At 41.4% G+C, this 23020-nt stretch overlaps 1 protein-coding gene across 13 annotated transcripts in view; it reads left to right on the forward strand.

Moving 5' to 3' along the window:
- The window catches only part of LOC140465522 (doublecortin domain-containing protein 2), a 137686-nt gene that overhangs the window by 26918 nt on the left and 87748 nt on the right, over nt 1-23020 (forward strand). For all 13 annotated transcript variants that reach the window (XM_072561086.1, XM_072561092.1, XM_072561078.1 and 10 more), the window contains exons 3-4: nt 5412-5460; nt 9154-9230. In XM_072561086.1, the coding sequence (XP_072417187.1) occupies nt 5412-5460; nt 9154-9230 (126 nt within the window). The remainder of the gene's footprint in view (nt 1-5411; nt 5461-9153; nt 9231-23020) is intronic.

The raw sequence follows: 23020 nt of genomic DNA on the forward strand, positions 1-23020 counted from the left end.
TGTATTGATATATTCTGTTGAGTATGTATGTGAGGTAACTTGTAGCTGCAAACATCTCAAAATTTATAATTTCAATATTTGCAACCAATACCATTCCAACATTACCAGGATTTTACAGAGACAGCAGATGTAAATAGCAACATACGTTTAAATTCTAATCTCATTCTCCCCAAAGGAATAGCATGTGTCGCACTTTAGAATGGTGATTGGAACTTATCCATTGCATTCTTGACATGTTCCTATCCACATAGATTTTACTGCCAGTGATGCAGTTTGTGGTGAAATCACTACCCAATATCATATTGTCTAGCGAACACCAATTGTTATAGTTAACCTAAGAATGCAACTTTTAAAAAAAAGTTTTGTGATTTACACATGAAAGAAGTGAAATTATCATGGTATTCGAACAGATGAAAGACTCAACAAACAATCAAGGTATTTTTCAATGCATAATTTCAGTTACATCACACTTTAAACTTTTTCTATAAATACTGTGTCTTGCAATTGTGTCCTCCACAACCACCTGATGAAGGAACGGCGCCTCGAAAGCTAGTGCTTCCAATTAAACCTATTGGACTATAACCTGGTGTTGTGTGATTTTTAACTTTGTACACCCCAGTCCAACACCGGCATCTCCAAATCATATCAGCCTATACCTTATCAGTTTTTAAATGCTGGGAGACAAGCACAATTTGAGATGTGCAATAAGTGTCAATGAACCTCACATCCCAAGGAGAAATTCAATAAATCTCACCTCCAGTAAAGAGAACTTGAATTCTCGATGTGTTTCTCCTAAAATAACAGGCAAAATACAAATAAAGCATTTTGTGCTTTAATATCAATTCTTTTATTTAATTTCATTTAACCTATGAATGGAAATGATTTAGAAATTTTTAATATATTTATTGACTTGAGTTTGTAAAAACATAATTATGACAGAGAATTGTTTGCAACTGGTTGTGAATAGATGCATTTGTATTTTCTAAGTTTGATACCTACACCAGAACGGCTTAGGGAAAATCATAATATGTATGCATGTGCTTCGAAATCAGGAATTCTCACTCCTGACCAAAAAGAAATGCATGGATCTCAATCTGATTCAAAGGGTGTGAAGGTTTACAAGTAAAAGGTCAGGGAACAGCCAATAGAAGATTTTACAGGGCTTTGTGAGCTCAAGGTGGAATCTAGACAAAAAGCAGAACCCTCTGAGGTTAATTATGTTGGAATAAGAAATTTGTTTCAAACTGCCAATGAGATGGAAAGCTGTGATTAACTTGGTTTGATGGAAATGTTTTCCACTGCTTTCAAAACTGTAGGGAGCTCAGAGTCCAAGTGCTAACACACTCTGAGAAGAAAGGCAAACAAAGTGACAGGAGCTAAACAGTATATGGTACTTCAGACAATTGAAACATCTAAAATTGAAATGAGTCAGCTGGCAACACAACCCATTGACTAAGCGTTATAGCAAACTCCAGTCACACAATTAAATGCTGAAATGTCTGGGAAGGCACTAGCTAAATCTTATCCCATGACTTTATAAAGAAGAATCCTCAACAACCAGAATTGATATTGCACCAAACAAGGGGAAATCTTCAAGTTACATAATGGAGGAATTGCACAATGTAGTTTCACCAATATTTCAGTTGTTGAGGGTGAATAAGAGAGAAGGAGAAAGTGAGGACTGCAGATACTGAAGATCAGAGTCAAAAAATGTGGAGCTGGAAAAACACAACTGGTCAGGCAGCATCCGCGGAGCAGAAGAGTCGATGTTTCGAACGTAAGTTCTTCATCAGGAATGTGGGGGGGATGGTGCAGGGGGATGGGTGGGGAGTGTGCCCAAGGGGGTTGAGAGATAAATCAGAGGAGGTTGGAGATGGGGGGAAAGGTAGCTAGGAATGTGATATGTAGATGAAGTTGGGGGTGATAGTGATAGGTCGGAGGGGAGGGTGGAGCAGGTAGGTGGGAAGAAAGATGGATAGGTAGGACAGTTCAAGAGGACGGTGCCAAGTTGAAGAGTTGGCTCTAGGATAAGCTGGAGGGAGGGGAGATGATGAAACTGGTGAAATCAACATTGATCTCGTGTGGTTGGAGGGTCTCAAGGCAGAAAATGCGGTTGTCTTCCTCCAGGTGGCGGGTGGCTAGAGTTTGGTGGTGGAGGAGACCCAGGGCTTGCATGTCCTTGGCGGTGTGGGAGGGGGAGTTGAAGTGTTTGCCAACAGGATGGTGGGGTTGTTTAGTGCGTGTGTCCCAGAGATGTTCTCTGAAGTGTTCTGCAAGTTGGTGTCCTGTCTCCCCAATGTAAAGGAGACTACATCATGAGCAACAGACACAATAGATGAATGCGTGTGGAGGTGTAGGAGAATCTCTGCCGGATGTGGAAGATCCTTTGGGGCCTTGGATGGTGGTGAGGGGGGAGGTGTGGGCACAGGTTTTGCACCTCTTGTGGTGGCAAGGGAAGATGCTGGGAGTGGAGGGTGGATTGGTGGGGGGTGAGGAGTCACGGAGTGAACAGCCTCTGCAGAACTCAGATAGGGGTGGAACCAATCAACAAGTTGATGCAATAAGTCTGTCTACTTCAGCATAGACATTCAGGTGAACTGAGAACAAAAATCCACTGATTCACATTGAAGACCACTAAGAAGAAGCCAAAAAAGTTCAAAGATTCAAGATACCGCCATAAAATAATGAGTCTGCTCAGGCAGTAATGATGTCCCCCATTGAAAAGTAAAAGTGATTAAAGGCCAGAAATGAATCTTATATCTCAGACTGTCAAAAAGACATTCCATAACAACTATAATTCTTCAACATTTGAAGAGAACACTTTTGGGGAGAACAGTGAAACCTCGAGATTGTCTGAATTTGTAAAGTCAAAGACTTGGTTGATAGTGAGAGTGCAGCTTGATCTAACTGTATCAACAAATGCATAACAATGATAGTTACTATAGAAATAATGTTTAGGCGGACGATAGAGTCATAGACGTATGCAGCACAGGAAAAGGTAAAAAATAAAATGAAGAACTGAGGATGCTGAAGATCTGAAACAAAATTGAAATTGCAGGTGTGGCAGCAACTGTGGAGAGAAAACATAGTTAATATTTTGAGTCCAGGGACCCTTCTTCAGAACTGATAGCAGCTAGGAAAAGGTAAAATTGATGCTGTTGACAGGCAGTGGCGGAAAGGAGTAAGTGGTTAGGTGAAGATACAGCCTAGAGAGAAGAAAGAAAGTTAGGCAGATAAAGGGTTCGCTGATAGTAAGTCAGTAAAGAAGAAACGTTGATAATTGGGACCATGAGTAAGTAAAAACGGACTGGTTGTGCCGAAAGCAGCCTACGTCATGACAGAAATAAAAAAAACAAAAAAACTGTGGTTGCTGGAAATCAGAACCAAAAACAACAATTGCTAGAAGAACTCAACAGGTCTGGCTGCATTTGTCAGGAGAGAAAGCAGAGTTAACATTTTTGGTCCAGTGACCCTTCTTCAGAACTATGACAGGGCCTGAGTGTTGGCGTGGGTAAAGGACACAGTGGGAACCATTCAAATTCTAAAAGTATTGAACTTGATATTGGGTCCTGAAGGTTGCTGGGTCACCAAGTGGGTGATGAGATGCAGTTCTTGCAGCTTGCATTGGATCACTGTAGCAAACCTGAGAGCGAGAGATGTCAGCCAGGGGCATGGTGGTATTTTGTAGTGGTTGGCAGCAGGAAGCTCAGAGTCATTTTTATAGACAGAACGTAGGTGTTTGACAAAATGGCCTGTGTTTCATCTCCCCAGTGTAGAGGAGACCACAAAAGGCCCTTTGGCTCATCGTGTCTGCACTGGTTTAAAAAACAACTATCTAACTATTATAATGTTGTATATGGGGGAGAAAAAGTTAATACATAATTATTTGCGATAAGCACCGCCACTGTGTGATGACATGAGGACATAGTGGGAGACTAAATTGGGATATTAAAGCACACGGACAAAAGGCACAGTCCTCCCGACAGTCTTTGTTGTAATGTAGAACTATTCTTATAGCTAATAAAGAGTTGCAGAGATGCAATTAGCTTCATCTTGTTTACTCTACAACACTGTTCTTGTTAGACCAGAAGATGATACGCTCACACACACTTAGACCACTTAAGCCCTTAATTAGTCCATACACTCTGATCATATGGATGGAAGCACCAATGACAATGATAAGCACTCAGAGTTATGCAGCTATTCTGCAGCATGGAAACACACCCTTCGGTCCAACTCGTCCATGCTGACCAGATATCCTAAATTAATCTAGTCCCATTTGCCAGCACTTGGCCAATATCCCTCTAAATCCTTCCTATACATATACCCATCCAGATAACTTTTAATATTGCCACTGTACCAGCCTCTACCACTTCCTCTGGCAGCTCATTCCATACACCCGCCAGCATCTGCGTGAAAAAGTTACCCCTTCGGCATCTTTTAAATCTTTCCCTTCTCACCTTAAACCTACGCCCTCCAGTTTTGAACTCCCCCACCCAAGGGAAAAGACCGTGTCTATTCACTCTATCCATGCCCCTCATGATTTTATAAAACTCTATAAGGTCACCCCTCAGCCTCTGACACTCCACGCAAACAGCCCCAGCCTATTCAGCCTCTCGCTATAGCTCGAACCCTCCAACCTTGGCAACATCCTTGTAAATCTTCTCTGAACCCTTCAAATTTCACAACATCCTTCCGATAGGAGGGAGACCTATCAGACGATATGGTTGCTCTCTCACTGGGGAGAAAAAGCTGTTGGTGGTTTAATCTGAGGGTACCGTGCTTCAAGAGAGCTGAGAGGTTCAGAGGAGAGTCTTTCATGGTAGCCTCAGCCAGTGGGAGAATTGAACTCACGCTATTGGCATTGCCCTATATTGCAAATCAGCACTGAGCTAACCGCCCCCACTTAACTCCATCAGTTCAATTTCTATGAAGGTTGGAGCCCTGCTAAAATAAACTATCATTTTCTCTTTGCAAAGACCCAAAGCTATGAGGCCTGGCTGTTTGCTTGAAGAGTGATAAATGTGACTTCTGGCAAGAGAGTTAAGTGAAACATATTGCCTTGTATTAGTTGACAAACTAGAATGTATTGGTGCGCTTGTGTCAGGTGGAGATTTTTGAAAATAAATCATGGAGTTGACCTGGTTACATGAATATAAACAGCAAAGTACAGAACAAAGCATAAATCAAAGTAATTCAGAAAAAGAAATAATTCAAATTACATATTGAGCAACAAAAAATGCTACAAAAATCCAAGTAAATAGTTTTGGCAATAAAATATATTTTTGCACAATAATAATAAAGATAACCTATAATTGTAAAAATGAATACCGAACTGCTGATGGTTACAAACTTGGTTAAATGTGTCATGCTGTTGAATCTTACAGAATACCACTTTTTTTTTCTCTCAGTTACTTGCAAATCACGACAAAGAAGCCACAAAAAAAGACAAATGAAATGGTGAGTTTCTGCAGATGCAGTCTTTACCTGTTGCAATGTATTCTACTTTGGAATTATATTCACTGTCGTATGTTAGGACAGTAGCTGCTGTTTTGAACACAACAAATTCCCACAAAAAGCAAGTTGATAATAAACACTCCATTTAATTCAATGCTCAGGGATAAATATTGTCCGAGTAAGTGTGCAGAACTCCCTTGCTCTTCAAAATAAAGCTAAAGAAGCTTGTCAAGTAATTCTGAAGGTTGATGTAGTGTCCGTTTAATGTCTAATTACAATGTTGCACCGCTGACAGTGTAGCACTCCCATACTGTTCTCAAAGAACAAAGAACAGTACAGCACTGGAACAAACCCATCGGCCCACCAAGATTGTACACTGACACGATGTCTTTCTAAACTAAAAACCTTTTCTTTTATGTAATCCGTAACGCTCTATTCCTTGCCAATTCGTATATCTGTCAAGATACCTTTGAAGTGTTGCTAAGGTATCCACCTGCACTACCTCTTTTGACAGCCCACTCCAGGCACTTACCACCATCTGTCTAAAAAACTTGCCTCTCACACCCCCTTTAAACTTACCCCTTTTTACCTTAAACTTATATCCCCTAATAAGTGATGTTTCTACCCTGAGAAAAAAGACTCCAATTATCCATTCTTTTTAGAATTTTGTAAACGTTCTATCAAATCTCCCTCCCCATCTTTCAACATTCAAGTGAAAACAAACCAAGTTTGCCCAATCTTTCCTCATAACTAAAGCCTCCTAAAGCCAGAGAATATCCTGGCAAATATGTATCCTCTCCAAAGCCTCCACTTTCTTCTGGAAATGTAACAATCAGAACTGTACACAATATTCTAAATGTGGTCTAACTGAAATTCTATACAGCTGCAACATGCCGTTGATTTTCTTACTCGTTGCCCTGACCGATGAAGGCAAGCATGTTAAATGCCTTCTTGACCACCTTATCCACATGTGTTGCTACTTTCAGAGAACTGTGGCCTAGATCAATCTTGTATATTGATGTTGCTAAAGGTTCTGCCATTTACTGTATACTTCCCTCCTCCATTAAATCTTCCAAAGTGCATCACCTCGTACTTATCAAGATTAAACTCCAACTGTCATTTCCCTGCCCAAGTCTCCAGCTTACCTATCTCCAACTGTAGTTTGCTATATCCTCTGAAAATCCTCCCCACTACCCACAGCTCCCTCAATCATTGTGTCATCCGTAAACTTACTAATCAGGCCACTGACATTTTCATCCAAATCACATATAAATGTTACAAACCTGAGGATCCCAGCACTGGTTACTATGGGACCCCAGTCGTTACAGATCTCCAGTCAGTGGGATTCCGCAGGAATTAGTGCTGGGACAGACCTTCCACCACTACTCTCTATCTTCTATGTCTAAGCCAGTTCTGTATTCATCTTGCCAACTCACCATGGATCCCATGTGACTTGACCTTTTGTATCAGCCTGCCATTAGTGATCTTGTCAAAGGCCATGCTAAATATAGACAGTATCTACCGACCTGACATCATCAATCATCTTTGTCACTTCTTCAAAAATCTCTAACAAGTTTGTGAGTTTGTTTTTTTTTACCCCTTTTAAGCTTTTTGTGCTATTTTAAGAAAACTCCAGCACCATCAATAACAGCAGTAACATCTACACCTTAGTACTTGGGAATATAACATTATAAGGTTTCCTTTACAAAGTTTTTTTTTGCATGTTCTGTATATTCATTTATAATCTACACATTAGGTTGTCTAGAGGTGGATGATTGTTTAGATTCAATTTCCATCACTATTTTAAAGTTTAGATTATTATTCACTTTAAGGCAACACTTCAATCCAGATAGGTGAGCTGTGCTTAACAGCATAATGATAATGTTAAAATTGCTGAATGACAAAACTGAAAAGTCATTATGATGTGATTTTAGTTATCTCCCTAAATGGAGAATAAAAGCAAAAATATCAAATACTGCAATCTCATATATGTGTTATCACTCTTGTTAAGTGAATTAATTTAAGATAATTCATTCTGTTTCAGCTTGTTATACGCTATTTCTTTCTGTAAATGGAAACATTAATAATTGTGCTCCCCTGTTATCTCATTGAATCACTTTCATACTTGGAAAATGTATTGCCTACAATGTAATTATTAAGTGGTGTGGCTAGAGAATCACAGACAGAACTGGGCAAGTCTCTTCAGTGGCTACTTTTGAAAGTGAACACATTTTGCTGTAAATGCTGATTCTCTTCACATCTATTTTGCACAGTAATTTTACTAAGACACTTCATCTATTCTTTGATATCAGTAATCTCTCTCTGACAGCTTAATTCCATTGTATGTTTAGTTCAGTTCACTGTTCCATCAGTCAAAGAAAAGCTATGGGTTAAAATTGCAACTGGCTTTAGAGAGAAATTCCAGAATTGGAGCAAGTATGTCTGTAGGCACCACTTTTGAAAGTGAAGACATTTTTGCAAAGAAAACCAGAACAAATTGAGTAAAGGCCATTTTTGCCACTCCAATGTGATGTTACCACAAAAAAAATCCCTGTCTTTACCTTTCTGCATTCCATAGAGCTGTTCCCTCCATCAGATCCCGGTCCACTTAGTTGTGAAATGAATGTTAACATAGATACCTTAGTCATTAATTGTTGCATCATATTGTTTAGCATATGATACAATGTACTGCCATGTTCTAAATACTAAATTCTAAATTCAGTGGGAAAGGTTCTGAGTGCAGATAAACTTGATGCATAAAAGCATACAATATTCACATCAATATAAATATCAGGTACAGAGGTTGAGTCTGACATAGTCACCCAGTCACTTATGGCAACTTTTCCATTTCTATGGCACCTTCCTGTATAAACGTAAGAGATGAAATTCCTGCCCTTTCATGCCCTTCCCTTACAGTCCTAGGCTCCAGACATTCCTTCTAAATGAATCAACAACTCAATTGTACTTGCCCCAGTTTAATAGATGGTATTCACGGTTCCTGTATGCTGGGGAGACCAGCTGATTGGGTGACCACTTCTGTGTAACACTCTAGCTCTGACCACAAGCATAACCCTGAGCTGCCAATTTTAATGATCCACCTTGCTTCCATGCTGACCTATGGTAAGCTAATAAACTTAATGACAGAAAATATTGTCAGTCTCTGCACATCAGGACATCATTTGCCTTAGTTTTGATACCACATGACTATTTTCTAGATTAGAGTGGCGCTGGAAATGCACAGCAGTTCACGCAGCATCTGAGGAGCAGGAAAATCGATGTTTCGGGCAAAAGCCCTTCATCAGCTTTTGCCCGAAATGCCGATTTTCCTGCTCTTTGGATGTTGCCTGAACTGCTGTGCTTTTCCAGCACTACTCTAATCTAGAATCTGGTTTCCAGCATCTGAAGTCATTGTTTTTACCTACCACATGACTATTGCTGACATGAGCATTGTTTTGTAAGAGGCTTTTTAAGGAAGGCTAAAGGTTTCCTGAATATCATGTATTTTGTGTGATTAAAATGTATATAGTCTCTTTCACTGGGACTAATTTATAATTTTCTTGTATTTGCATTGTTTTGGGGGCATTGGAATAAATTTGCATGAAATTATGTTAACTACTCGTCCTTTACAATAGTTAACATATTGGAACAGTTGAAGGACACTGTAAAATGCATTAACCTTCTGCTTTATCTTTCTAGATTCGACCAGTTGTTCACAGCCGAATTCTTGTTTCTGCGCGATGGAGAAAATACAACTATGAACCATGTACCATCAAGTCAGTATTCATTTTTGCTTGGAATATTTACCCTTTTTTACACAAGGTCATGGGTTCTTGGTGAGGCACATATACATTAGGTACAGCCAGATTTTTTTCTTGTCAGTTTACAGAATTGATGTACAATTGGTGGAGTGCTTTTCTGAGAAAGGAACTTTGTTCCTATTCTTTTTCAAAATTTTGTCCTTTCATCAAAAGGAGAGGCGACAGATGTGGTGTGGCGCATCTTAGACCTGGAAATACAGCTCTGTCGTTAATACTCAGCAGTGTGAATTCATAGATATTTTAATGATGCTAGATCAAAGAAAATTGGCAGCTGTGTTTTACTGAAATAAGTGATTTTCTGTTTATAAAGCTGCTTAATGGATCCAGTTTATTTTAATTCATGTTTTGCCTGCATTTTATTTTGTTTGATGGATTTAAAAACAAATGCAGATGGATATTTGTATATTCCCCACCAGATATAAACTGAATTAATTATGAAATGTAAATTAACATAGATACCTTAGTCATTAATTGTTATGACAGATGATACAGTACGCTCCTGTTTTCTAAGTACTAAATTCTGAAGTCAGTGGGAAAAGTTCTGAATGCAGATAAACTTGATGCAAAGAAGTGTACAATATTCACCGAAACATCAGGTATAGAGGTTGAGTCTGACATAGGGTGACAGAGTAAACTCCACCAACAACGCGCCCCCCCCCCACCCCTTCTCCAGCCTATCACCCTCACCTTAACCTCCTTCCACCTATCGCATTCCCAACGCCCCTCCCCCAAGTCCCTCCTCCCTACCTTTTATCTTAGCCTGCTTGGCACACCTTCCTCATTCCTGAAGAAGGGCTTATGCCCGAAACGTCGATTCCCCTGCTCCTTGGATGCTGCCTGACCTGCTGCGCTTTTCCAGCAACACATTTTTCAGCTCTGATCTCCAGCATCTGCAGTCCTCACTTTCTCCTATACTGGATCAGTTGCCTGCTATATGTCTCTCAACTTTCCAAATGAAAATCTGGAGAGGTGGGGGCTGATCAGATGTCAGTCCTTTTGCACTATTATGCAAAGACAGAACTACCCCCTGCAAAGTGACTTGAACACAGAAGGCTCAAACATCATGACACAGAAATTCTTTATTCCACTGGCATCAGACCATGATGAACAATAGAGGAATTGAGGACAAACAAAGAACTATTTACATTATTTATGTGGAATGAAGCTTGTAGCTTACATTGGGCTGAGGAATCCTTCATTCGTCTGCTCTCCTTTCCGTTCGAAGAGGAGATAACACAGGGAAAAGCCCATGGATGAATGTGGGGGCTGTTATAAATATAAATCAACTCTGGAAAGTACTCAGGCCACTTTGTTTCAGGAGGCAAGGTCACCTACAGAGATCTCCTCCCATCATGGGTTAAGTCCACTCCTTCACCGCTGGTATATTCTCACTGCCCGGGAGTAATACCTTTTATGTTAATAATGTGTCTCAGGGGACAGTATTTTTCCAGGAAAAGTTAAAATTCCTCTGGTTTGCCTTTCAAGTTAAACTGCAAGCGGCAAGGGGGTCCTCAAACTTTGAACTGGAGACGAGATGAACTTGTTGGGTCTCGGCTGTCACATTATTCCAAAGGTATTTGTAGGTAGTCCCCAAACATCCTGGCAGTGATGGGTGGTAATTGACATTCATCTTTGGTCACAATCCTGTGGCTTACCAAATCATAATACCTACCGAGCCATAACACCGCCCGAGCAATCAATCTCACGTTCTTGATTTGCCGATGTATGATTTTGGAGGGACTATATTAAGCATATTGATGCAATGTTTAAATGATATATTAAAGCAATTGAGGATCCATACTGAACTTGACAACTGATGGCAAAGCACTTCACCAATAGGAAATGAAGTATGCGTCAGTTAAAGAAGCCTGCAGTGCTTTCTTGCAGCAAGATTTCTGGAGATTCTTCCAATTAATATTAAAGTCTAGCTTTTTGGCTCTACTGATTAGGTTCTACACTTTTTAACCGTCCTCTTTATAAAAGCTTTTAAGCTGAAGTCTGCACACTTTGTTGAGGCACATTTTTTTGAGCACTAACCAGCTACAGCTACAGTACAAGTTTCACCTTACGAATTCAGCTTTAGTCATTAAATTAGGTGAATGAAACCGATTTGTGAAGGTCTCAATTACAATAGGCAGTTTGCTTGTTCACTGATGTCAATACCTGAAGTCCCACAAATACAGGTCAAACTATTTTATTCCGGATTATGTTGGAAGGAAAACCTGTCTCACCAATTCCAGTTCATTACAGACGCAATGACTGAGCAATACCATCTGCTATGGGTTTATAATAATAGCATTGTGGATTTGGACAGTTCTTGATACTGATCGCTATTACTGTTTTTTGCTTGTTAAGGTATTACTAGGATTCATGGTGAAGGATAGTAATACAGCAAGCATTTTTCTGCATGTGTGACCAGTTGTTAATAAGCTGAGCACTTGTTCTACCTTATGGCACAGGGCTATCATCCAACACATTCTTCGCGCTTTTGCGACAGGATCCTTGCAGATCACTTAGGGGCTTATGTTGGAGGAGACAGTTTGCAGCTCTTGCTGGTCTAAACCAAACAGTAGAGGAAGCATTTTCCAGGCGAACCACAATTTTTATTTTCCCAATGGAAAGAAGACAATTGGCGAGGAAACATTACATCGACCATCTGGCAGATTTTGCATGAATGCAGGCCATTTCTAGATAGAACCCACGTGGGCACCAGAGCTTCACAGATCAAGTAAAATGTGCACACTGAAAGGAAGCTGTACCACTCCAAAAATGTAACAGATGGTAGAAATTCCTTTGTTTTTGGGGTTGGGGCAATCAAGATGTTTTTCTTCTGCTGAAGTCTATGCTGCTTGTGCTTTCTGAAGATTGTAAGGAAATAAGCAAGTTGATGTTAGAAAATAAATTGATAGTGTCTCTAGTTAAGACATGTCCACATAACGGAAAGTACAAATACAATGAGATCCTTGATCATGCAAAGCATTGTTGAACATTCTATAGGGATCGTGAAGCAGCAATTGTTCAGACTGCTCAAAAACCAGTGCAGCTCCACAATCCAGTCAGTCACCATCTGCTGTGGACTGCATAATTTTTGCAATTCAATGAGGATTAAACATGCAGCAGTGAAAGGAGGAATTACATTGGACTTCAGGTTGACAAAAGGAGGATCAGGAAGAAAAGGTGCTCATCATGGAGGGAAATGATATCAAGCAGAAATATGGATACAAAATGATGTCAGTGATAATGACATCTGCTAATTATCATGTTCTACTAATGACTCACCAGGAGATGCCTTATCAATCTTTAGTACAGTTTTCAGGATTCCCATTCTCAAAAAGGTATAACCTTACTGAAAGGTTAGGAATATAATTTACTTCTGCTTGTGTTGATCTTTGTAAGATAATTAATAGAGAATAATTGAGAAATCTGGTTACCTCATTATAGGAAAGATGTGGAAGATTTAGAAAGTCTGCAGAGGAGATTTAACAGGATGCTGTCTGGACTGGAGGGCATGTCTTATGAAGAAAGGTTGAGGAAGCTAGGGCTTTTCTCATTGGAACGAAGAAGGATGAGAGATAACTTGATAGATGTGTACATGATGCTGAGAGGCATAGATAGATAGGCATAGATAGAATGGATAGCCAGAGACTTTTTCCCTGGGCGGAAATGTCTATCACAAGGAGGCGTATGTTAAGGCAATTGGAGGAAGGTTCAGAGGAGATGTCAGAAAAAGGTTCTTTACTCAAAGAGTGGTGGGTGCATGGAATGATACTGCCAGCAGTGGTAGTACAGTCAGATACTTTAGCCATATTTAAACGATTGTTGGATAGGAAGATGGTACAATGAAGGGTATGTAGGTTAATCTGATTTTAGAGCAGGATTGAAAGCTGGCACAACATCAAGGTCCGAAGGGCCTGTATTGTGCTGTAATGTTCTACTGTTCTAAGTAAGTAGATTAGATCTCTGAGCTTTGCATTCATACCACTGCATGACAGAGTTCTATCACACTACCCTATGGAACAATACTATCTTCCAAGGGGTATAATAGGGTCAGAGGCCGAGACGAATAATACAGAGAATAAGAGTTCAACTCCATATGACAGCTTGAGAATTTGACTTCTCAAAGCTGGCTCATTAATATCCTTTAGGAAGGGATATCCACTGTCACTACCTCATTTGGGGTATGTCATTGTAGTTGACACTCAGTTGTAATTTGAGGTGGTCTAACAAGCAAAAGTTTACAACAAAAGGTTGTTACGGTTAGAACAAAAAGCTGGTAGGGTGTGGATGTTGGGTATTTAAAATTATTCAAGGCTGAGTTAGATTTTTCTTAGTCTAAGGTTATGGGGTGCTGGCAGGAAAGTGGTGTTGAAATCACAGTAAAAACAGCCATGATTTTGTTAAATGGTGGAACATACTCAAAGGGCCAAGTGACTTACGCCTTCTCCTATTTTCTATGTTTGTATGAAGTCACTACATTGCAAAAGTTCAAGGAGGCAACTTTGACAGTCCTAGTATTGACTAATAAATACTGGTCTGATCAGTGATGTTGATATCCTACACAGGAATGAAAAAATACACAATTCAATCATACAACTTGTGGCATTGTTCAATTATACTGTCCCATGACTTGCTATTATTATAAGGTACAGTGCTATCACACCATGGGATGGTGTTATCATCTTACAACATGATACAATACTGTCATATAAATGATTGCCTGATGCTATCATATTACTCATGCTCTCAAATAATTCCTCACTGGCCTAGTGTCCAGATAAGCACCCATTGTTAAAGACGTGTAAAAAAACATTACATCAGACAAACTAGCAGGAAACTTGCCACCAGGATACATGAACACAAACTGGCCACTGAAAGACATGACCCACTATCACTAGCTTCTATACAGACAGACAAAGAAGGACACCACTTTGTCTGGACAACACACACATCCTAGGACAGGTGAAACAAAGGTACGCATGAAAATTCTTAGAGGCATAGCATTCTAACCAGAACTCCATCCATAAACACATTGATTTAGATCCTATCTATCTTGCCTTGAAAACAAGAATTGGAAATGACTTCACCCTTCTTGAGAAACCAAGACCTATAAATAGAGAGGCGGGACAATGCTTCACTGGAGACTCTCACTGTTGATGTTACCTAGTACGGTGATGAAACATCTGAAACCTTCAAGCTCAGCAAGGAACTTACAGACTTATCATCAACCTGAGCTGCAAACCTTCTCAAAAATTGCTAAGTACCATTATAGTTATGAATTCTCAACCCTGTTATTGCTGGGAAATGAAGCATATTTGAGTATTTTGTAAGAAGAAAAGCTGAAAGATGAGAGGTTCTCGTATTGCAAATGCGTGTTTTGGATTTTAAGTGATTTGAGTTATGATACTAATGTCCTTATAGTTATCGAATGGAATACAGTGAAGGGTTATTATTGATAAAGAAATTGGTCCTAATAGTTTGAAGAAATTACATGTGTTATTAAGTATTTTATGTATGGCAAATTAGATAGAAATTATCTTTATTATTCTTGTTTACTCAAACAGTGTGGCTGTAGTAGTATCACAATTGAGCATGGATTTAACTCTTTAAGAGCTAACAGGTTTATCTATTTTGAATTTTTCTTTCCTCCACTGAATTCACTGCAGATACTGATGTTTTTTGGGTTTTGATTTGGATGGTGAAAGGAATTCAATGTACCTCAGCCTGAGCATGCCTTCACTGATATCCACATAGAAGCTGACTTCTGGCAAAGGTTATTTGATAGTGACCAAGTGTAGCAATATAACCTTTTACTTCCAATCTATCCCTCCAGCCCAATGTTACAGAGGCAAATGACAATACCTGCAGCATCTACTTTGGCAGATATCAGCCGATGCAGATAATCTGCCACATCTTGGATCCGTGTAGCTAATGGACATTTATTCATCCACTCAGCCACTGAAAATGATGCAAATTTCTTTTTAGTCTTTGAGAACATCTGCATAAAAAGTTGCAATCGTGTGTGAGTATTAAAGAAGGACAGACATCCAAAAGCTTAAGAAACTTCAAATTTTGTGTTTTTAGGGCTAGATGACAATGCTTTGTGTTAAAATCTGCTTGGCAAGACAAATCCACTGGGTGGTGCTAGTGGTCTGCTTATATTGAGGTTTAAAATGATACCAAAATCTGAGCAGGAACAAAGGTAAAAATCACACCACACCAGGTTATAGTCCAACAGGTTTAATTGGAAGGACACTAGCTTTCGGAGCGCCACTCCTTCATCAGGTGGTTGTTAATTAAACCTGGTGTTGTGTGATGTTTAACTTTGTACACCCCCAGTCCAACACCAGCACCTCCAAATCAGGAACAAAGGTTTCTTGCAACCTCCTCTCACCGCACCAGTAAGATCTGAAGCACATATACAGGCATGTACAACGTATTAGAGCCCCCCATGCACTATAGTACTAGATTGTTTTTCTTGGATGAGCCATTGAACCCAGCTCCAAAAACAGGAATTGCTGGTGATAATCTTCTGATGAAGAGTCGCCAAACCCGAAACGTTAACTCTGCTTTCTCCTCACAGGTGCTGCCAGGCCTGTTGCATTTCACCATCAATTTCTGTTCTGGTGGTTCAGGTGGACATTGGAAATCTGGTGGCACTATTAGAAGCAGTGCAGAGAGTTCTTCCGGAGTCCTAAGAGTTGTCACAATGGAAGTGGAAATTGTGAAGAAGCATTTCATGTTTTAATGATGGGGAATATAAAAGTCTCCACCTCATTCTTCTAGTGATAAACCTGAACCCATGTCCCTTGTTTCTGATCAGCCACTGGAAAATGCTCTTTACTTTCTTGCTCAAAATCATAAGTTTGAAAACCTAATTCGGCTTCCCGTAACCTTTTCTCTGCCAGTGGAGGAAGTTCTTATCTGAAAAAAATTTTACATTCATGATATAATTTTATACTTTATCCATTGCTCTAACACTGTGCTGATGTACACACTACGTCAGCATTAGTAAAACTGATGACTTGCCTGAATGCAACCTCATTTCCTCACTATTGCATTCTGTGTGTAAAATTCAGAATTAAGTCTTGGAATCCTGACTGTAAGACACTTCTTCATGCAGTACCTACATGGTACCTACATCAAGTGGGGGTCAGAATGCAGATTGCTTTCCTCTGATGAGGAGGATTGAGGATGGCCTTCTTACCTGGAAGTCTATTCAGGCCCTTGATTTGTCTATTTCGGCCACATAAGGTTCAGCAACTGCTGAAAACTAAAACTAAAAATCCTGGTTCTATGGGAGCTTGACCACACCCACTCAGTCTGCTTCTATTGTTCCAACTTAAAAAAAGCAAGTCCTCACAAGCTATTTACTCGAGTGGTTCTGGTAGACCTCTCATCTCCTCTGCCTTAAAACCCCTCTTCAAAACAAAGTACAAAATACATCTCTTGTCGCCACAGTCTCATGACAATTCCTATGATTTTGTACTTTGGGACCTAAAATGGCACATAGGTCTGTATTGTTGGATTTTTTTATTTCTTTATTTTTCTAATTTTTTTCATAAAGATTTGTACTTAAAAAATCTGTACCTAGGTACCTTTGTACTGAAGATGGCACTGGAAATGGCAACTTGTAAACTTTTCACTCATGGGAGTACAAGGGAGGACCATGTGGTGTCAGCAAATAAGGAATTGATCAAATTGCACAAGCAGCTGCAGGAGCAGCAGGCTGGTTTGTTGGTGGCACTGGGCAAACTGACTCGAAGGCTGGAGGACTCTGCCAACATTGTTTCCACATTGCAGCCTCTGGCTCGCGAGTGTCCGGCTGCCTCCTTGGACAGGTTGGCATCTGCCATGGAGAGCCATGTCCAACATTCTCAGAGTTTCTGGATGCACACACAGACCTGGCCTCCATCACTGTAGCCATTGGGAACCAAAGGCAAGGTGATAGGTAAGTGGGGGGGTGGTCCTTGACCTCATTCCAGGTTCCCCTTCCTCATGAGGACACAGGACAGTGCCAATAGGCATTCAGTCCAAGGAGTGACCACATATAACATGCTCCCGCCCCCAAGCAAAGATGTCTCCTCTCTTGACAGAGGAGGCCAGACCTTCCACAACTATCCTGCCATCAGCCTTGCAAGAGATCAGACTGAGGATAGTGAACAAAAAAAACAAACTTGCTGTAAAATCTCAACAGGTCTGGGAGCATCTGTAGAGAGAAATCAGAGTTAATGTTTCGACTGAAGATAGTGAACCTCCCTTTGGCCATGATGCACTCAGTAATACCGACCCCCCCCCCCCCCCCAACCACAGATGCACCTAGGGTCCCCTGACTTAAACTCCAAGGTCAGCAGGATCTGTGAGGGGCAGCTCATTCCCAGCTCAGATCAAGAGTTATGGACTGCACCGAGCTGGGGTGGCAGGAGATGGAACAACATCTTCAGAGTGGTACATGGGTGACACTTCATTGTAAATACATTTTTATATTTGAAAGCATACATTCACTTTCCAACATCAGTTATGAGAGAAAATGTGATTTTAGCTGTGTACTGATTGGAATGAGGACCAGGTGGATCTTACTGACTATGAGATCCTTGACTGGGGCTGTTATCTTTTGCCAAGCAGGGAGTCCTAGATGGCAATCATAAACCAGAGATTCAGAAACTCCTCATTCTCGGAACTGGCTCTGAGTTGGCTGATCAGACCCCTTGTACCATGCATATGTAAATAAAGGGTGATATGGTGATGGGATACCAGCCTCTATACAGTTATTTCAAGCTGCAACGACAAGAATGAAGATATAGAGGCTAACCAGCCTCTGCAATACATTGTGTGTCCATCATAGGCATTAATGGGATTGTTTCATAACTTTGCATGATGTAGTCAGGAGTTATGTGGGGGTGGTGGGGGGCAACATTTGCATTGTGCATGGTAGGCTAATGCCTGAAGTTCATATACCCCATTTCACAGTTTTCTTTCACTAGTTACTGTGCGGATGTAGTGCAAGACAGAGAGCTGCGAGCATCCACTCAGACAGTGAGTGTGTGCTTAGAGATCAAGTGAGGAGCACTGATGTGTAATCTCATTGAGTGCATGAGTTAGCTGCCTGTCCTTGTTTGGAAAATGTCCTGACAGCAGCATTACAATGAAAAGCGATGAAAGGGAAGGCAATGTCCGAGAGGTATTTTCACTAGACTATTAATCCAGAGACCCAGATAATGTTCTGGGGATCCAGGTTCGAATCCCACTACGGCAGATGGTGGAACTTGAATTCAATTACCAAGAAGCCATTGTTGATTGTTGGAAAAACCCATCTGGCTCACTGATGTCTTTCAGGGAAGGAAACCTGCCATCCTCACCTGGTCTGGCCTACATGTGACTCCAAACCCACAGTTTCCATGCTGTACAGTCATATGACTCTATGACTCAATGTGGTTGATTCTCAATTGCCCTCTGAAATGGCCTAACAAGCCACTCAATTGTTACCAGTTGCTACAAAATCTCAAAGAAATGAAACCGCAAGGATTACCTGCATCAACTTAGGCACCGGAAAAGACAACGGCGGAAACAGCCGTGTTGACCCTACAAAGTCCTCCACTCTAACATCTGGTAGCTAGTGCCAAAATTGAGAGAGCTGTCTCACAGATAAGTCAAGGAACAGGTTGACAGTCATACTCACGGAATCGTAACTTACAGACAATGTCCCAGACACGACCATCACCATCACCATCTCTGGATATGTCCTGTCTCACCGGCAGGACAAACCCAGCAGAGGTGGTGGCACAGTGGTGTACAGTCGGGAGGGAGCTGACCGGGGAGTCCTCATCATTGACTCCAGACCCTATGAAGTCTTGTGGCTTCAGGTTAAACGTGGGCAAGGAAACCTCTTGCTGATACCAATTAGTGTCCTCCCTGATGAATTAGTACTATTCCATGTTGAGCAACACTTGGAAGAAACACTGAGGATGGAAGAGGTATAAAATGTACTCTGAGTCATGGATTTCAAAGTCTATCACCAAGAGTGGCTCGGCAGCAGTACTACTGATTGAGTTGGTTGTAGCCGCTAGACTGGGTCTGCGGCAGGTGATGTGGGAACCAACAAGAAGGAAAACTTACTTGACCTCTGCACCTGTCCATGACAGTATCAGTAAGAGCGACCACTGCACAGTCCTTGTGGAGATTAGATCCTGCCTTCATACTGAGGATAACCTCCACTGTGTTGTGTGGCACTATCACCATGGTAAATGGGACAGACTTCGAACAGACTATACATCTAGCAACTCAAGACTGTGGGTCCATGAGGCGTTGTGGGTCATCAACAGCTATAGAATTGTGCTTCAGCATAATCTGTAACCTTATGGCTAGGCATATCCCCCCATTCAACCATTACCATCAAGCCAGGGGATCAACCAGGAAGACACGCCAGGAGCAGCACCAGGCATACCTGAAGATGAGGTGTCAGCCTGATGAAGCCACCAAATAGGTCAACTTGCATGCCAAATAGCACAAGCAGCAAGTGATAGACACAGCGAAGTGCTCTCATAACCAACGGATCAGATCTAAGCTCTGCAAGTCCTGCCACATCCAGTCATGAATGGTAGTGGATGATTAAACAACTCGCCTAAGGAGGAGGCTACACAAATATCCCCATCCTCAATGATGGACGAGACCAGCACATCAGTGCAAAAGAGAAGGCTGAATCTTTCATAGCAATCCTCAGCCAGAACTGTCAAGTGGATGATCCATTTTGTCCTCCTCCAGTGGTCCCCACCATTCCAGATACCAGTCTTCAGCCAATTCGATGTGATATCAAGAAATAGTTGGAGGCACTGGATACTGCAAAGGCCTATGGGCTCTGACAACATTCCGGCAATAGTACTGAAGACTTGTGCTCCTGAACTTGCCGCTCCCCTACCCAAGCTGTTCCCAGTACATGTACAACATTAGCAGCTACCCGATAATGTGGAAAATTGCCAAAGAATGTCCTATACTGATGGAAGGTACCATCAACTGTGCTATCAAACGGCACCATCTTAGCAATATCCCTCTCTGGGTTCTGCCAGAGCCATTCAGCTCCTGACCTCATTACAACCTTGGTTCAAACATGAACAAAAGAGCTGAATTTCAGTGGGGAGGTTAGAGTGACAGTCCTTGACACCAAGGCTGCATATGACTGAGTATGGCATCATGGAACCCTAGCAAAGCTGGAATCAATGGGCAAACTCTCCAGTGGTTAGAGTCATACCTGACATGTAGGAAATTGGTCATGGTTATTGGAGGTCAGTCATCTCAGCTCCAGAATATCTCTGCAGGAGTTCCTCAGAGTAGTATCCATCCATCCATCTTCAGCTCCTTCATCAATGACCTTCCCTCCATCATAAGGTCAGAAGTGGGCATGTTCGCTGATGATTGCACAATGTTCAGCACCATTCACGATTCCTCAGATACCGAAGCAGTTTGTGTCTAAATACAGCAAGATCTGGACAGTGTCCAGGCTTGGGCTGACAAGTGGCAAGTAATATTTGTGCCACACAAATGCCAGGCTATGACTATCATGAATAAGGTAAAAACAATGACTGCAGATGCTGAAAACCAAATACTGGATTAGTGGTGCTGGAAGAGCACAGCAGTTCAGGCAGCATCCAACGAGCAGCGAAATCAACGTTTCGGGCAAAAACCCTTCATCAGGAATCATGAATAAGGGACAATCTAGCGACCACCCTTGACATTCAATGGTGTTACCATCACTGAATCTCCCTCTGTCTACATCCTGGGAGTTAGTATTGATTAGAAATTCAACTGGACTCATCACATAAACACAGTACCTCCAAGATCAGGTCAGAGGCTAGGAATACTGCGGCGGGTAACTGACCTCCTGAATCCGCTAAGGCTGTCCATCATCTACAAGGCACAAATCAGGAGTGTGATGGAATACTCCCCACCTCCCTGGATGAATGCAGCCCCAGTAACACTCAAGAAGCTTGACACCATCCAGGACAAAGCAGCCCCCTTTACTGGCATTACATTCACAAACATCCACTCCCTCCAGCACCAATGCTCAGCAGCAGCAGTGTGTACTATCTACAAGAAGTTTACCAAAGATCCCCAGGCAGTACCTTCCAAATCCACGACCACTTCCATCTAGAAGGACAACAGCAGCAGATATACGGGATATACCACCTTCAATTTCCCCCCAAAGTCACTCACCATCCTGACTTGGAAATATATTGTTGTTCCTTCACTGTCGCTGGGTTAAAATCCTGGAATTCCCTCCAAAAAGGCATTGTGGGTAAACCCACAGCAGCTGGACTGCAGTGGTTCAAGAAGGCAGCTCACCACCACATTCTCAAGGGCAACTAGGGACGGGCAATAAATGCTGGCCCAGTCAGTGATGCCCACATCTCACAAATGAATAACTGAAAAGAAAGGCACTGCTGTAGTCCAAAGTGTAGCATTGAGGTAAATAACCATCTTGCAGGTAGATTACTGAGAGGGCATGCTGATGGTAGTATTTGTCTGCTGCCCAAAGAGAATTCTTCTTTTTCCAACGTGCTCTGCTTTGACTCTGTTTCTAGTACACAATGTTTATTTCCACACCTCTTACCAGCTCTGACCAAAAGGTTTCTTCTGGAGTGTGGCGATTTTGTCCATTGCTGCTCCCATATCCAGTGTGAATTGTTAGTCAATTTACAAATTTAAGCTGCTGACTGACTGTCTGCTTATGTCTTCTTAAAGTGATAATTTGACTTGTCTTCATAAAAATATTCCTGATTCATCAAATTTGTTCTCTCTACTGTAGTAACATTGATATATTTCAGCAGCAGTGTCCCTCATTGATCACCATGTTGAATTGGGTTCTGGCTACAGAAGCTTGTGTTTGGGTTAGTTTATTGCTGCCAATCTCTTACATTGAGTCTAAGGAGCTGTGTAATAATCAGTGGTAGAATGTAAAGGATAAGAAGTGACGCTTGTCTTGTATAACAAAATTTAGTTTATTGCACGATAGCAATAGGTGCATGTTACACTAAATTGTGAAATATAACTACAATCATTAGGAACCAGAGATGATATAATTTTCTCCATTGGGACCTTGTGCTGGGTTGCCTTGTTATCCTCCTAAAGACTGTGTGACATGACTAACTTGGGTGGAAATCACATTAACTCTTGGATACCTATTACCTTATTCGACATGGTGGATCCTTCCTTGGGCACCCTGTAAATCATGGAAGGATCTCCCTGCTCACTTCACCACTCCCAGCAACACAGGGAACTCCTGCTGAGAAGCACCCATTTTCCTTCATGATTGACTGCCCTCCCCCTCACCGTCTTAATACCCCCTACTATCGTACCTTGATTCTGGACATCTCTCTGTGCTGGCTGGCCCACACAGTACCCGCAGTGGTCACTGCTCCCTGTGACATTGCTGGAACTGAAGGGCTGCTGACCCTCCAATTATCCAGTGAGGCAAGGGCCCCTCTGTTAAAGGGGAAGAGGCCCTAATGGTATTTAACTGGAAGGTATTGTGTTCCGCAGGGGTTTCTGAAAATGGCAAGGTTTCTTATGACTTGTGACTGTGACCATTGCTGAGGCTATTACCGTAAACCCCTCAATTGGCTATCACAGGTTGTACAGTCAGCAGCTCATTACATTTTTACTCCTGATTTTATTTCTGTTTCCATTGATCTTTCCACTACAGGATGCAATGTATCTCATGCGTATTCTTAGTTTCTCATTTTATCCCTTTTTTT

Source organism: Chiloscyllium punctatum, chromosome 3, assembly GCF_047496795.1.
Source record: "Chiloscyllium punctatum isolate Juve2018m chromosome 3, sChiPun1.3, whole genome shotgun sequence".
In the NCBI taxonomy this organism is placed as follows: Eukaryota; Metazoa; Chordata; class Chondrichthyes; order Orectolobiformes; family Hemiscylliidae; genus Chiloscyllium; species Chiloscyllium punctatum.